This window comes from Labrus bergylta, chromosome 19 (genome assembly GCF_963930695.1).
Source record: "Labrus bergylta chromosome 19, fLabBer1.1, whole genome shotgun sequence".
NCBI classification, from domain to species: domain Eukaryota; kingdom Metazoa; phylum Chordata; class Actinopteri; order Labriformes; family Labridae; genus Labrus; species Labrus bergylta.
In genome coordinates, this window is record NC_089213.1 from 24,206,488 (window position 1) to 24,221,243 (window position 14,756).

The 14,756-nt window shown below is 37.3% G+C and overlaps 2 protein-coding genes across 2 annotated transcripts; both read left to right on the top strand.

Moving 5' to 3' along the window:
* Positions 1-2,457: 2,457 nt before the first annotated feature.
* mrps21 (mitochondrial ribosomal protein S21) lies at positions 2,458-5,214 on the top strand. Its single transcript, XM_020640251.3, has 2 exons — positions 2,458-2,615; positions 4,743-5,214. The coding sequence occupies exons 1-2, from the start codon at positions 2,533-2,535 to the stop codon at positions 4,921-4,923; spliced, it is 264 nt and encodes an 87-aa protein (XP_020495907.2). The 5' UTR covers positions 2,458-2,532; the 3' UTR covers positions 4,924-5,214.
* A 3,502-nt stretch (positions 5,215-8,716) lies between these two features.
* Positions 8,717-14,489, top strand: ciarta (circadian associated repressor of transcription a). The gene is made up of 6 exons (XM_020640281.3): positions 8,717-8,945; positions 10,695-11,042; positions 11,156-11,231; positions 11,362-11,440; positions 11,562-11,715; positions 12,132-14,489. The coding sequence occupies exons 2-6, from the start codon at positions 10,695-10,697 to the stop codon at positions 12,510-12,512; spliced, it is 1,038 nt and encodes a 345-aa protein (XP_020495937.1). The 5' UTR covers positions 8,717-8,945; the 3' UTR covers positions 12,513-14,489.
* Positions 14,490-14,756: the final 267 nt, after the last annotated feature.

The window sequence follows — 14,756 nt, forward strand, 5'->3', positions numbered from 1 at the left end:
GTGTGTGTGTGTGTGTGTGTGTGTGTGTGTGTGTGTGTGTGTGTGTGTGTGGTGATGGGGGGAGGGTGGGGGGGTTTGCTGGAGGCAACCATGCAGGGCAGGGTCGTCATCGTTTTCAGTCTGAAATTAAACATTTTGAGAGATGAGACACATGAGGGAAGTTTAACCATCATAATCAAAAGCAATGCTACAGTATGTTATCATGTTCATTCATCCAGCACAGACTCCTCATGTCATCTCGTAATAAATTTTTCTGGATTTTAAGTCACATGGTTTCATGTCTTTAGGTCTTATTTGTGTTGTAAACACAGAAATAAGACACCACTAACCTGCACATTTGAGGACTAACACTATAGTATCTCTCATCTCTCTCATCTTCAAACACACAAACACACACACTCAGCCAAGATTATGTCATCAAGTCTGGATCACAAGGGATGCCTCTGGAAACATGATGCAGTGCATTGAGCCAACAAAAGGAGCCATGATGTTATCAGTGCTGGTTGTCTCAGCATTCCTCCCTGTGGCACCATCAGTACTGTACCCTATAGGGTTTCAGCAACATCGGAATAATCCCCATTGGGTACTTTATAAAGAGTACGCTCATATAAAAGCACTATTGAATGCTAATTAGACATACCATACAGGCTGTTATTCACCGCTGAGTGACCTCAGACTGAGACGTGCAGAGGACATCTGTGGCTCAGGGATGAGAAGAAGAAGAGAAGAATGGACCTGATGAAAACACAACACCGGAAACCACTGTCCCATAGTTATCACAACGGATGTGGTTTCATAAATCTGTGCTTGCCCTGCAGGCTATCTAGGCTTGCTGCTGATCCCTGTAATGCAGAAACCCAGGTTAGGTTTAAGCAAGTACAGAGAAAGAGGAAACAATTTACAATGTTTGAGAGTGTCATTTACTTCCATGTCCACCCAAGAATTATGTGATATAAGTCTAACAGAGAAAAAGGAGGTAGTTATACACACATCACTTAGATTCAGGGCAGTGCAAAATCAGCAGACTTAAGAAGAAGATAGGCCTGCACATTTTTGAACAAAGGAGGGGGGACCACACCCATATATATGTCAAAACCAATAGGTTGATAGGCCCTATGTGGTCAAACATTCAACACATCTATAATGATCACCTTTCAAATATAACATCAGGATAAACACACAGAAAACATACAAAGGCAAAATATATATTGTCATAACCTTATTTACCACTAATAGAAAATATGTTGTATAAAAACATCAACAACAACAACAAGTCAAATCCAAAAACCATACAGCATTAATATGTGAAGAGCAGTAAACACATCTGATTTGTTTTTATTATAGATGTTCATAATGTTTACATGTTCTAATTTTGTAATTTTATATTCATTTTTATATATTCAGATGTGTGGACAAGTTTTAACAACATACCTATGGTGATGATTGCTGACTACTTGTTTTTTCTTAACAATTTAAGATGTAAGTCTAACAGAAAATGAATAATAAAAGGAGCAAAAGTAAAAACTAATAAAAAGGATGAAATAAAAAATAAAAAATAAAGCCTACAGCAGTTTTAAACTTTATGTGTTAAAGTTTTTTCACAATTTAAGAATCATAAAGGTTAACTTAGTATTTACTTTTTAAATATGTATTTGAAGACTTCACCCATACAATCAATCTGATGATGGTTTAAATGTTACCAGAATTACCTTCGGTGAACATACAAGTGTCACATTTCATTTGGAGTACCGGTATATATTTTGATTCATGTAGGATAAACTTCATCCAGTGAAACACCATGTTGAAAAGAATTGTTGAATAAAGCGCCACCTAGCGTTAAGTTGTAACTTCTCCTGTTTTAGGGACTTTATGATGGCAGTAATGTGTTTAGATTCGGCCTCAGTTTTAGAATAGAAAATGAAATTTAAGAGACAGGCTAGACCTTATTGTTGAATTAGTATATCTGTTGTATAAAATCGAACAGGCTGGAGGATTAGTGGGGTTTTCTGTGTCTGGGATGCCATTACTTTTCAATTCAGAATAATGTAAAAACAAAGATATGCTATTTGGGCAAAGGAAGAAGGCACACTGTAGCCTAATAATGACAAGACTTAGTTTAGGACACTGTGTGGTTGCTTGTGATCTGGCAAAGATCGGAAAATACGAGGATGGACTCTGCAGAACCGTAAAACATGTGCAAAGGGTTGTAACCTATTAATGGAGGAAAGAGAATAAATATACATTGCTATATCATTCACTCAAATACAGACAGTAACACTGGAACACTGGTACTAAATTCGTCTGAACATCAGTCACAGATTGTGTAAGCAGTAGTAGAATTTAGGCTATATCTTCGATAGGAATCATTTTCTAATTATTTCAATTATTTAGATACTTTAAAACAATACCAAATATCGACTGAGGGGGCAGCAGTGTGTCGCAAGGCATGTAGTCTGACGGAAATACAAAAGAAGAAGAAGAAGAAGCTACTGTTTCTAACCGGACAGTTATAGAACAGACACCGTTCTCATCATGTCGAGGCACCTCCGCTTCATCGCAAGAACTGTGATGGTCCAGGACGGCAACGTTGATGCGGCGTACAAGACTTTGAACAGGTGAAAACTAATTTTGAGATAAAACATAACGTACGTTCACCGTCATCCAGAAAATTACAAAGCTAACATTAGCTACGTTAACGTTAGCCTTCCGCTCAATGTCACAGAGCTGCGGCTGCGCAGTGTCACCTTATAGCGCAGCCTGAAGATAAACGCTTTATTTTCTTATGTTTATGTTTTGTGGTTTTATGGTTTATTTAGTTGAATCCAAAGCTAGAAGCGTTTGGAGTTAATGAAGTGGTGTGACTATCTGGAAGATTATTTTTCCCCACAGGCCCCATAGGCTGTCCAACTAAGACATTATTCATAATATTGTTGTTATTATGAACAGTTATTTCCTCATCTGTTTACCTTCTTGTTTTTTAACTGCCTTTCTTACGTTTGTACTTCTTAGTTTATTGTAAAGCCCAGACTGTAAATATCAAGGTGTTAACCTTGTATAATGCATCCATGGTGTTAACCCTCACACTCTTTATTGAGCTGGTTCTCAACTGGTGGGTCACAGAGCTGTTATCAGGGGGTTACCAATGTGTGCCAGTGTTTGTTTTACCTTTCTTTGATCTGTCACATTTTGAAAAAACCTAAAGTCCTGCATTCTGATTGGTTGACTTTGATTAGTTAAAAATAACATTTGGGTCCCGATTAGGGACCGGTATCGTTAGGATTTTATCGATACCTGTATCAATACCAGTTTAACTCATGAATAGTCTTATTGATACTACTCTTCATTATTTGGTGCAAACACTAAACACATGACATGAAAGATGTCTAATGTAACACATCAAATATATACTTCGAGATCTGACTAAAACAAGGGATTTATTTATGTTTTTGGAAACATTTTTAAATCTTACTATATTTTAAGTTGAAACACGATGGAAAAACAGATTTTTCAATGCACTCCCCAAACGGTTTAAGTAACCTCAGAAACTCTGAAGGTAGCATATGGACTCTTATGGTTATACCTTGTTTTATCTTTTCATTAGGCCTTTAATGTGTAAAAGTCTACAGTGTTCTCTGTGATGCTTCTCGCAGTATGTCCAAGCTTTTCTATCATGCAGTAAAACACTGATATGTTAAAATAAGAGCAGTATTTTACTGAGACCAAACACATCATGGTGCTGATTATTCATTTGATAATAGGATATCAACACACATTGCTCTCCCACAGTTTTAGAGAGAGAGAGAGAGACAGAGGGAGAGGAGCGCATTCATGCATGTGGAGCTGACACCACGTGAAAAAAAACAGTCATTTTATCCTGATGTTAAGCTGTAGGTAACAACCCTCAGGTATCACTGTTAAGTTAATGAACAGATTCTCTCACAGTGACAAAACACAGTGACAGGTTTCTCTTATGAACGATCTTCCCCCGGCTGAAGAGGCGTTGTCAGAATCATGCCCTGTGTAAAAAACATGATTCACTGATGTGTTGATTAATCATCAGGCACATACCATACATGTGTAGCGTGTTAGGAAAACGTTTTTAGGCACATTGTGCACGGCACGGGTCACATTGTGCCACAGGTGTTTCTGGTGTTTTCTGAAGCAGACTGTAGTGACGACAAGTGTCTCTGTGCAGAATACTACATTTCCTTTTCTTTCCTGTAATTATTTTGCAACAGACACTGACACAGACATCCTTCTGATGCTCGTATATTTAATTTGATTTCAAACAGAGGCACGTGCCCCTAAAATGCACAGGAAAAGCGAGCTGCAGCTTGATAATAAAAGTGAGTTTTGGGCCAGCACTTATGGAAAGCCTTTCATTAAATAAGATTTACGTTTTTGGGTAACCATCCCTATTCCCAAGTTTTCATGAAGGTGTTGGTCCTGATACCAGTTGAGAACCAGGGCTTTATTGTACACATTAATGTCTGTAGAGTAACTTCTGGTTTTGATGCAGCCTTCTGCCAGTGCATTGTTTTTCAACTTGAATGAATTTTGAAACCCTTTGTAAAGATTTGCAATATTTCACATCTTGTAATGAGCTTTAAATATATAATGTTTTAACCTATCAATAATTCAGAAGTAGAGACTAGCAGCTCCTCCGTTTGTTCTGCCTCATTTAGCCTATTCCTTTATTACAGTTTTTATTTTAATATAACCAATGTCTTAACTATCTCCAGGATTCTAACTCAGGATGGAATTATTGAAACAGTGAAGTGCAAGCGCTACTTCGAGAAGCCCTGCCGAGAACAACAGCGGAAGAACTTTGAGAACTGCAGGCGGATTTACCACACGGAAATGGCCAGAAAAATAGCCTTCATCTCAAGGACAAACAGAGAGGATCCATGGCTCGGCAACTAGGAAAATAAAGGTGGCGTGATGAAAGAGAAGGCTATCAGTTGACTGGTTGTGACGGGGACCAGCATGTGGAAGACGCAATCAAGATCCACACCATGTCACTGTCACACATAAACGGACTGGGAGAAGAATGCTGCTCCATTGTTTCACATTCAGTGGAAGTAAATCGTAATAGGCCTGCAATAACCTGTAATAGGCAGGTTAATTAAAACTTGTCTGGCATTTTGTGTACGAATCTTCCTTAACAGATTGCCAATGAAAAGCTAATAAATTTGAGACAATATCTAAACCTTACATGTTGAAAAGGTATTTATTATAGGGAAACTTATAAACACAGATGTTTTTAATGTGCAGCCTGAAGAGATGGATTGTCTGCATACAAGTTTAAGAAGTATTTAGATTTTATGGGTGTCAAACTCACATTGGGTCGGGGGCTGGATTTGTTCAAATGAGACCTCCTGTGGGCTGCACTATTTTTGCAGACAATACTATGACTCAACACATGGATATACATATATTTATATATAGGCTGCTGGCTGATTTCTTTATTTAATTTAATATAGGGTACTTGTACTGATCAGTCAGCACATTTACACATGAAAATGTAAAATTAGATTATGCAAAACAGCAAAAAATCTGATCACGTCCAGCAGAAATCATTGTGTTATTCTTGCAACATATAAAAAAGTTATATTTCAAATGTAAGTGTTTTTTGGCATTCACTATGGATTTCTAAGAATGATTGGCCATTATAGAAATCTGATTGGTCACCCCAAAATCCTGAACTATCATTAGCTGTTACCTGTAGGTGGGGGGTATTACAACAGGCTGTTAAAGCTTTCTTCTCGTTTTAATGCAGGCCTTTTTCATTTTGGGAGTTCTTTAAATAGTGACTCTGAACACATCTTTTTTTCAATACTGAAATAATTAAGCGAAGAAGATTTGAATACTGCTTCCCTTTTTAAATGTTAAACTACACACTGTTATTTAACATGTATTTAATACTTAAATGTAAGTATTGAAAGTAGATGTGATGACCCTTTCTCTTTCCATTGATCATCGTGGGTGTGTGTTCAGTTCTTACAGTCAAATCTGGTTTTAAAGGCGCAGCAGTATTTTAAAGTGATGTCACGCTGAACCTTTTTTTTGTGCTCACCAGAACAATTTCTCCTCTGGGTAAAGCAAAAATAAACCATCTGTATATAGAATCAGTTCATGTTATTTTGACATTCTTGTTTTTCCTATAACCAGGAGTTGAGTCACTCGAGATGCCCGTTGCACTCCCAATAGTCTGCATGCGAGGAGACTGTGCCGTTTAGCAAGTTTTCTTGTCCGCTCTAGCTCCACCTTGTGCTCACCAGAAAGTAAGCATTGTTAATATCAGCCAAACTTTCATTTCACACCATCAAGACAGGAGAAACTGTGAAAAGTGTGGACAGAACTGAAGGTGTGCAGCTGTGTGCCTGTGTCCCATTTCTTTGATCAGATCTTGGCAACTTGTAAGCAAATAAGACAAAAGAAATACAGCCCCTTCTATCTTTCTATAAAGTAGTTGTTCTGTGACACCCCCTCTCTTTTTGGACAGCCTGTTCTCTGGGATTACGTAACGCAGGAGCAGCTCGTCTCTTTTACGATGTTACTCCCTGTTGGGAAGATAGTTCAAATTGCCACGTTGAATTGAATCATACTACCCTCTTTCTTTGCTAATTATACATTTTTTCTATATAAATATTGTAATTGATAAAAAAAATGCATATAAGTATTTATATGTTTTAAATTTCACCGTTCTCCAAAAAGTGTCTCGTGAGCCGGATTAAAGCTGCTGTTGGCCCGCGGGCCGTACTTTTGACACCCCCGTGGCTGCTGTTGTTGTTCTCATTCTGGACACTCCCACGAGTCAGTCACGTCTCCTGCGTACATCTGTCAAACAAACCTGCAGCTTCACCACTGGGAGCGCCTCTCACACAGGGAACGTTAAACATCACCCCACCTGGCTGACTCACTTGTATGTGAGGTCACTCAGTCATGTCGATTGTCTGCGCTGTGGCTTGTAAGGAAAAATGGAGCAGTATCATTATTTTACACTGAAAGTCACTGACTGTCCCACTCTATCTATTTCCACTTGTTAAGGGTCAGTTCCTTTACTTCCAACGGCTTTAACCCAAATAACATTAGAACATATTGGCTGCTACTCTTGCTTTGTTGCGGTGACGTGATTTTAACTTGGATCTAACCAAAATCCTTTCACCTAAATAAATTCATAGAATTTTCTCGTTCCCAAAAACTTTTTATTTTGACTATTCCAAAAGACAAATGCTTTTTTTCAATACCTCAAAATTGCAGCTTAAACCCCTAATTCATAAATAATAAAGTATAACATAAAGGAAACTTACTTGCAGCTAAGCCAAATCCCCTTTTCAAAAGCTGTCTGTCATGCAAGTTAATCATATTTACATAGTAGCACCAGCCTAAAGATGTTGCATTGTTCATAGTTCTATACAGCTGTTGGTATGTTTGCCTCTATTTCCATGGGCCATATAAGCTGATAATGTAATTTATTTCATTGTGATGATATAACTAAATGATGCTAACAAAGACTTGGCACACACTATCAGTGCTAATAATAGTTACATTTTAACACTAAACTGTCGTTTTAACTATAATTAGCCCAAGTTTCAGTCTTGAACAATGCATGATAAGCTGCCTGCAACAGACTCTCTCCCTCACACGTTTGGCTGCATGCTTTGTTTCATGTCATGCAAACAACTGATACAGCTTCGACAGTTCTTGCCACCATAAAAACCTTCATTTTTTTTTTGATTCAGCTTATCATTAGTTTACAAATCCTCCTAAAACAGCACGACATCGCATATAACAGCTGACTTTTGCAAGCATCAAACCAAGTCACGCTTCAGTGTAAAGCAATCTTATGTAACTACAACATGTGTCCAAATTCCTCTGTAGCCCTATAGGCCTCTGATGCCATTTCATCATCTAATGCTAATCTGTCTTCTCAATACTGGCCTCGACATGAATAATAAAGAAACTTGAAGTCCTGGAACACACTCAAAGACAAGCCTTTCTTTTGGCTTGATTCACTGAAACCTGACCAAACTTGAGACCCACAGCCATGTGATTCCGGACTTATTTATTTATTTATTTATTTTAGCTTTGTGCATCAGATAGCCTTTAAGCACGTTATTACACGACGTCAGTGCAAGCAGGATGATCATATGGTCAAAGGGGGTTTATTGCTATGACCAGGGCGTCTATAAAAATAGTAGGGAGGCCTACTAGTACATGTGTGATATATTTTTACTGTAAAAAGATATTTTGCACTTTGTTACAAACCAAAGAATTGTCCTTTTCACATATATCTGCGTTTATATACTATCCTCTATTATCAGATAATATGACTACTACTTCTTTTTTTTAGTCGTTGTAGATAATATAAACTAAACGTGATTAAGCAGAATTGAGAATAGAAACTAACCAGCTCTGCCACGCATAAACATGTCCTCTGAAGTACTGGCTGATAAAGCAGGACAAATGTATCCCAATTTACATACAAAAAATGTTGTGCACATGCTGTCAGCCCCGTGCTGATCGTCCTGTTCAGCACACACAGACACACAGACCACACCACCTACACGTGCCGCTGTTACAGGTGAGGAGGGATCTACGCATATACCAGCCAATCAGAGACGAGAATGCCGCCGATTGGTCAAAGCTGTAAGCCAACGGGAAACGATTGAATGTCCTCGCAGCCAACAGCAGCGCGACAGTGTTTCAACACGTGTAGAGTGAGTCGGGTACTTTTCTAACAGGTTGTACGTATCTGTACGTAAACAAGAGCAGAGACAGAGCAGACACACAGAGAGGACTGAGAGAGGACTGGAGAACAGACCTGTGAATACAAGTCTCTTCATTGGTACTAAACACTGAAAACGTGAGATACCTGACTCCTGTCCGTGGCTACTGTTTTTATCTCGTTTGGACAATTTTTATTCTGCTTCTTCTAAAAGGTAAGAGCTCCGTCGACGCACATTTTCTTTTCATCTTTTTTTTTTTGCAATAGTTGTCAGTTTTTCTAATCTTGTCAGTAAGAAATTGTTCTGCGTTTATTATTATGGTACAGCCTAATAACCTCAGTGGCAACTTTTAGTCACAACTTCTAGTCAGTTAGGCTATAATAAACATTATGTTTTTATTTTTGTATTTATAATACAAAAAGTGTGTGTGTGTGTGTGTGTGTGTGTGTGTGTGTGTGTAGGCTTATATATAAGCTAATAATATTAATAATAATAATACATTTTATTTATAAGCGCCTTTCAAGACACACAAGGACACTGTACAACAATCAACATTTACAAAAACAACGGTGGATAAAAACAGCATACAATAAAATAAATGAAATATAGGACAGTGTAATTGCAGTTAAAATTGAGTGAGTAGGACACAATAGGACACAATAGAGTATAACATAAGAGTATGAATATAACACATTATGAGTTACATTATATAACATACAGTTCATATTGTATTATTGGTAATAGTGTTAATAATGTTGTGTATGGAATAGCAGTTGTTACAGATGATCAGAATGTCAGATATTGTCATTGTACAGTATCATGTGAAAATGTATATATTCGTGGAGGTACTGCAAATTAAAACAATATATTCAGAATAAGTGCAAATGTAAAGGTGCATATCGATAACCTGTTAGTTCCCATTATTGCTTCAGAAAAAGCTTTTATGAAATCGAGAATAAAAATATGTTTTTATGAAGCATAACTGCAATTGGTGCTTTGGTCCATAAATAATAAAAGTTGTATGTATGTATGATACAACAGTGTCTGTAAAACTATAGGAATCATGAAAGAGAAGATAAAAACAAGATGTATTATTCATTCAAAAGAGAGGCAAAGGGATTCTTACTGTTGAGGTAAGATGGGGTAACAGCAGATGTACACAAATATGTCCTTAGACGACTCAAAGGCTTTCCCTGTGTCTGGTCTGGACCAGTGAGTCCATGTGCACATAGGTGACACACCTACTTTGTGGCACAGCCTGAGCTGACTTGTATACTCGTGGAGGAGAGAGCAAATAATTCAACCTCTATTATGTGTTAAGTATTTAATCTGGTTTATTTTTCTTTTGTGCTGAGACTTGATTAAGACCTTGCTCACAGTTTTTGGCATCATGAGAGTGTGCTTTGGCTGTCTTTGCTGGTTATTGAGTCTGGTTTGAGTATGGATATTTTTAGATGTATGAAACTATATAGGAATAGATTACATGTCTGTCTACTGAAGTTCAGAAAAAAAAGACAATGCTAATGAGAAAAAGGAAAAAACTAAACATTAGACATGTAACAATAAATACCAATTATTGGGAGAGAGTTTTTTTTAAGGCAATTGCAACATATATGAAAAATCAATATCTGCTTAGTCTAAAAATAATGTTGCTGAAAATCTTTTGCACTCTTCATGTGATCTGTGTTTCAACATCTTCTATAAAGCAGCAACACAGAAACATTTGTTGAAGCATGGTGACCTTTCACATTGCAGTAAATGTTTTCAGAAAAATAAAACAGCTCGGGGAACAAAAAATAATTTGAACTCTTTGCTTAGACACCAACACATGTCTCCAACGAATACTTTTTCTATATTTTGAACTCCATTTGATTTCAATGCCATAACTCTTTCTGATTGATTTTACTGTACTCCTTCAATTTTCAACTCATGGAATTTTGTTTTGTCTCCCTTTCTCCACAGATGAATTCACTGAGCTGTTCTTCCAAATGGCCATCCCATGACTCACTCCCTTCCAACTCGAGCTTTCTCCACAGTGAAAGCGAGCAGACCGAGGATGAAGCTGACGTCTTCTCAGAGGGAGAGGGGGACAGTTTAAGAACGAGAAAGTCCCCCTCAGGGGATGAGGAAATCTCCCTTTCTAGAAGTTACATTGATTTCCCAGCTCATTCAGACCACCTGAGGTCCAGGAGCGACCAATCCAAACACTGCAGTGACAAAACTAAACTTCCCGGCTCTGTGTCGTCTCCAGTTGTTGCCATGTTTGGATCCTCTTCAGCGACACCAGGGGACTTGGCCTTCGCGCAGAAAGTGAGCCCCCACAAACTGATTACTAGATGTGTTTTAAAAAAACATATATATTTGACAACAAAATTGAAGGTCATTTAAAGTATTAAAACAAGTCTTTCTCCTTACTTCCTCAGTGTGCAGATCTGCACAGGTTTATTCATCCTTTGCTTGAACTTCTACACAGACTAAAGGCTGGCAAATTTGACAAAGGTGAGTCATTGAAAAGATTGAAACTCTATTAGCACCTCATCTCAAGTTTAAGTGCATCCAATCCTGTAGTTAATACAATATGAGTACCTATTTGGCTTCATATTTGTTTGTTATATTTCAATTTTGGCAGGTTTATCCAGTTTCCAACAGAGTGTTGCCATGGACAGATTACAGAAGATCCTTGGAATACTACAGAGGCCTGAAATGGGGTAAGTCATTCACAAATAGTAAGTGTTGGATTTTCACACCTCTGGTAAAGGGGATGTTGCTATTAGAAAACAAAAGAACACATTTTCAGTGTTTCATACTTGTTCTTTTTTTTTTTTACAGTGAGAAACACCTCCACAATCTGCTTCAGATAGAGATGATGCTAAAGATTTGGTTCCCTCATGTGGCATTTCGTTCCCTCCATGCACCAATCCAGACCACCACTCCTAGACTCCCACAACGCTGGCGCAAAAACCAGCTCCACATTCCTGTTAAGGTGAGCTTAGCATACTGAAGATCATTATTTATATAGCAACCTTCATACAAGGAGAGTGGTTCAACAAAAGGACAAAGGGATGCATAAGAATAAGATATGTTAAAGTAACAATTACTCATGTCTGATGTTGAATACATATTTTAAGTCCAGAGGGGTGGCAAGGGCCCCCCTAGAAATCTGATTGGCCACCTCAAAAATAAAGTGTGATTGGCTATTCACCCTGTCAGAGGTGGGACATTTGTTAAAAACCAACCATTAGGTTTTTTAAAAATCATGTAGCATATTTTCTTTTGTTTGTAATTTAAGTTGTAAATAAATGCACGTTGCACAAAGCTGTTTACAAGAGCATTAGAGGTTTTAACTTAATACCTTGGTTTGTCATGGCTGTTAATGTAGGTTTTACTTTTCCATTCCAGAAGAGAAAGATGACCTGGTATGACTCTGACTGCTCTGGCACAGTCCCAAACAAGTATAAGCTCCACCGATATGGAAGCTATGGAAGCTGCCAGGCTGTGACTCCACTCAACACCATTTCCACACCCTTACCTGGATTGACTAAAATACTGAAAACTCCAGCAGCAGAAGTAACACATGTACCGGCTGTAAACAGACGTACAGCTGGACACCAGTTCACAGACATTGGCACTTTAATAAGGCGGTCATATTTTTGTAGCAAGATAGAAAGTGAGGATCTGAGAACGCCTGAGATTTTTCTGCACTCCTCTTGTGGCAGTCCAGCAGCACAGGACAGCTCAGTCTCCACAAGCAACAACTTTTCTTTATCTTATTCACCTTAGCTGGCCTTAGCTGAATCCCCTAACACATGGCGGTGAGGCAGCATGCCAGCAGAGGGTGTGCTTGATTGCATAAGCATAAAGCTATGAAAAGAGAGCCAGTCTGTATTGGCTGCAAGGCATGAGACAGCATAAGAGGAAGAGGAGAAACAAAGTGAGACATTTGTTCACCCCTAAATATCCAGTGTCTGTTTTTCATCACATTGGAGCTATTGCACTATATTAACAGAAATTGTATGCTTGTCTTTAAGAGTATCATTTTTTTACACTTTGACCATGTTAAAGGATGTTGAATATACTTAACACATAATGTGTTAAAGCTCCTGTGCTCCGTTTTTATTTTTCACATCATCCCAAACATTAAAAACAGGATTCAGTTTGTAATCCATGTTTTATGCTTTAAAATGACCTGACCTGGTTATATCTCCTTACATTTGAGCTCTTTATTTTCTTTTTAACATATGTTTGGTTTGGTTTTACATGGTGCTCTGACAACTTGTGATTGGCATTAGCCCTCATTTTCTCCCATTTTTAGTCTTAACAACGGCTAGATGACTGGAGAAAATAATTGGCAGCTTAATATACAGTCAAATTATTGTTAGTTTAGCCCAAATTCTCATGACCACAGACGATTGAAGTGAATTAAGTAATGTTCAAATTGTGTCCAAACCGTTAACTGCAGCATATAGTAGAGCAAAGGCATGCTGCAGCTGCTGATATGTGCCAAACAAACCATTTTGCTTGACCAAGTATCAAGAGCACCTTACGTCACTCACATAGTCCTTTGTATGTGAATAAGAATAGATGTACTTTCACTTAATATTAAAATAAAACATAGTGCTGCACAGGAGAATCAACAAGTATCATGATAGTTGATGGGATGCTTGGCTTGATGTTGATATGTCAGTTAACTTGTTAGCTAGACATGAGTGAACTTGTTTTGGGCAAAAAGGGTTAAAAATTTAACATTTCATTATGCACATGAGGTTGTTTTTTTTTTAAATAAATGTATCATGGGTACAATATATTTAATCCTTTGTGGATTGGAAAAGATGTATTTGAACTTCGGATGACATGATGAGGAAATGTTACACATTTTGGTCAAATTAGTGTTTTTAAATATCTTTTGAGGTGCTTTACAGCAACTTGAATTAGAGGGAAAATTGTCATTGAATTCCACTAATTTGAACTTTTATGTTTTTGACTCTGGATGGAATTTCGGTTAAATGCATAAAAAAGTCATTTAAGCTTACGATCAGGCTTATTGTTTTCACTAAAAGCTCCAAATGCTGTGTATCACTATGAGGGTAAGAACGTCTTCTTTGTCCCTTTGAAAATAGTTTTCCATCACTGTCATGCGGTTTCAAAAGTTATATCACTCAGTGCTTTGTTATTTATAATGACATAAGCAATATCATGGAGATTTGGTGAACAGATCATTTCCGTTCCTGAACACATTGTTTCCTTTCTAATGGCATTTGTACCATATTATGTCAATCTTTAAAATCAGATATCATTCATATTGAATGGTGTTTTATTTCTGGTTTGTCACCAGTCAGCCTTACAAAAAAAACAAGTACAATACTTCTCCAACAGTGGTAAAATCATCTCAACATGTCATCAAACCAAATGTGCCATTGTTTAGATTCGCTTAGGCCTCACCATTAGTCATTCTTATGGGCCCTGAGATGTGTTAATTAAAATTAAAATTCTAAGGAACAACAATGTGGTTTAGTGTTGTTTCTGTGTATAATATGCAGAATCCTATGGTACAGGTTTTGCTGTGCTGGGTTACATATTTTTTATTTGTAAAATACAAAAACAAGGTGAAAGTTGAGAAAATGTATCGTACATTTGAGTTTTTATTATGAAGTTTCTTTTATTTAAAAAGTTCTTTCTTTCTGATACATTGTTGTCATTATTTGTTATTGACTGATAAAGCACATTTTTATGGATTAAAAAAATGACGTGAACACCTAATATGATGAATGTTTCTTGTTTTCTGCTGAAAAAACACTGAAAGTCCAAACTGATCCATAGTAGGCCTGTTTATTAAAAAGAAAAATCTGCCTTTAGGCTTAAAGGATGTGTTTATTCGTCTATTACCAACTCAAGATTTCAATATATTTTATCTCCCTAACATCAGGTGAAGCTCTTCTTTACCAATTATTATGGCAGAAAGCAGTTCTATGATGCAAAATGTAAAGTCTAGGTTATCATTTACTTTTTCAAAAATTAGTTAATTGA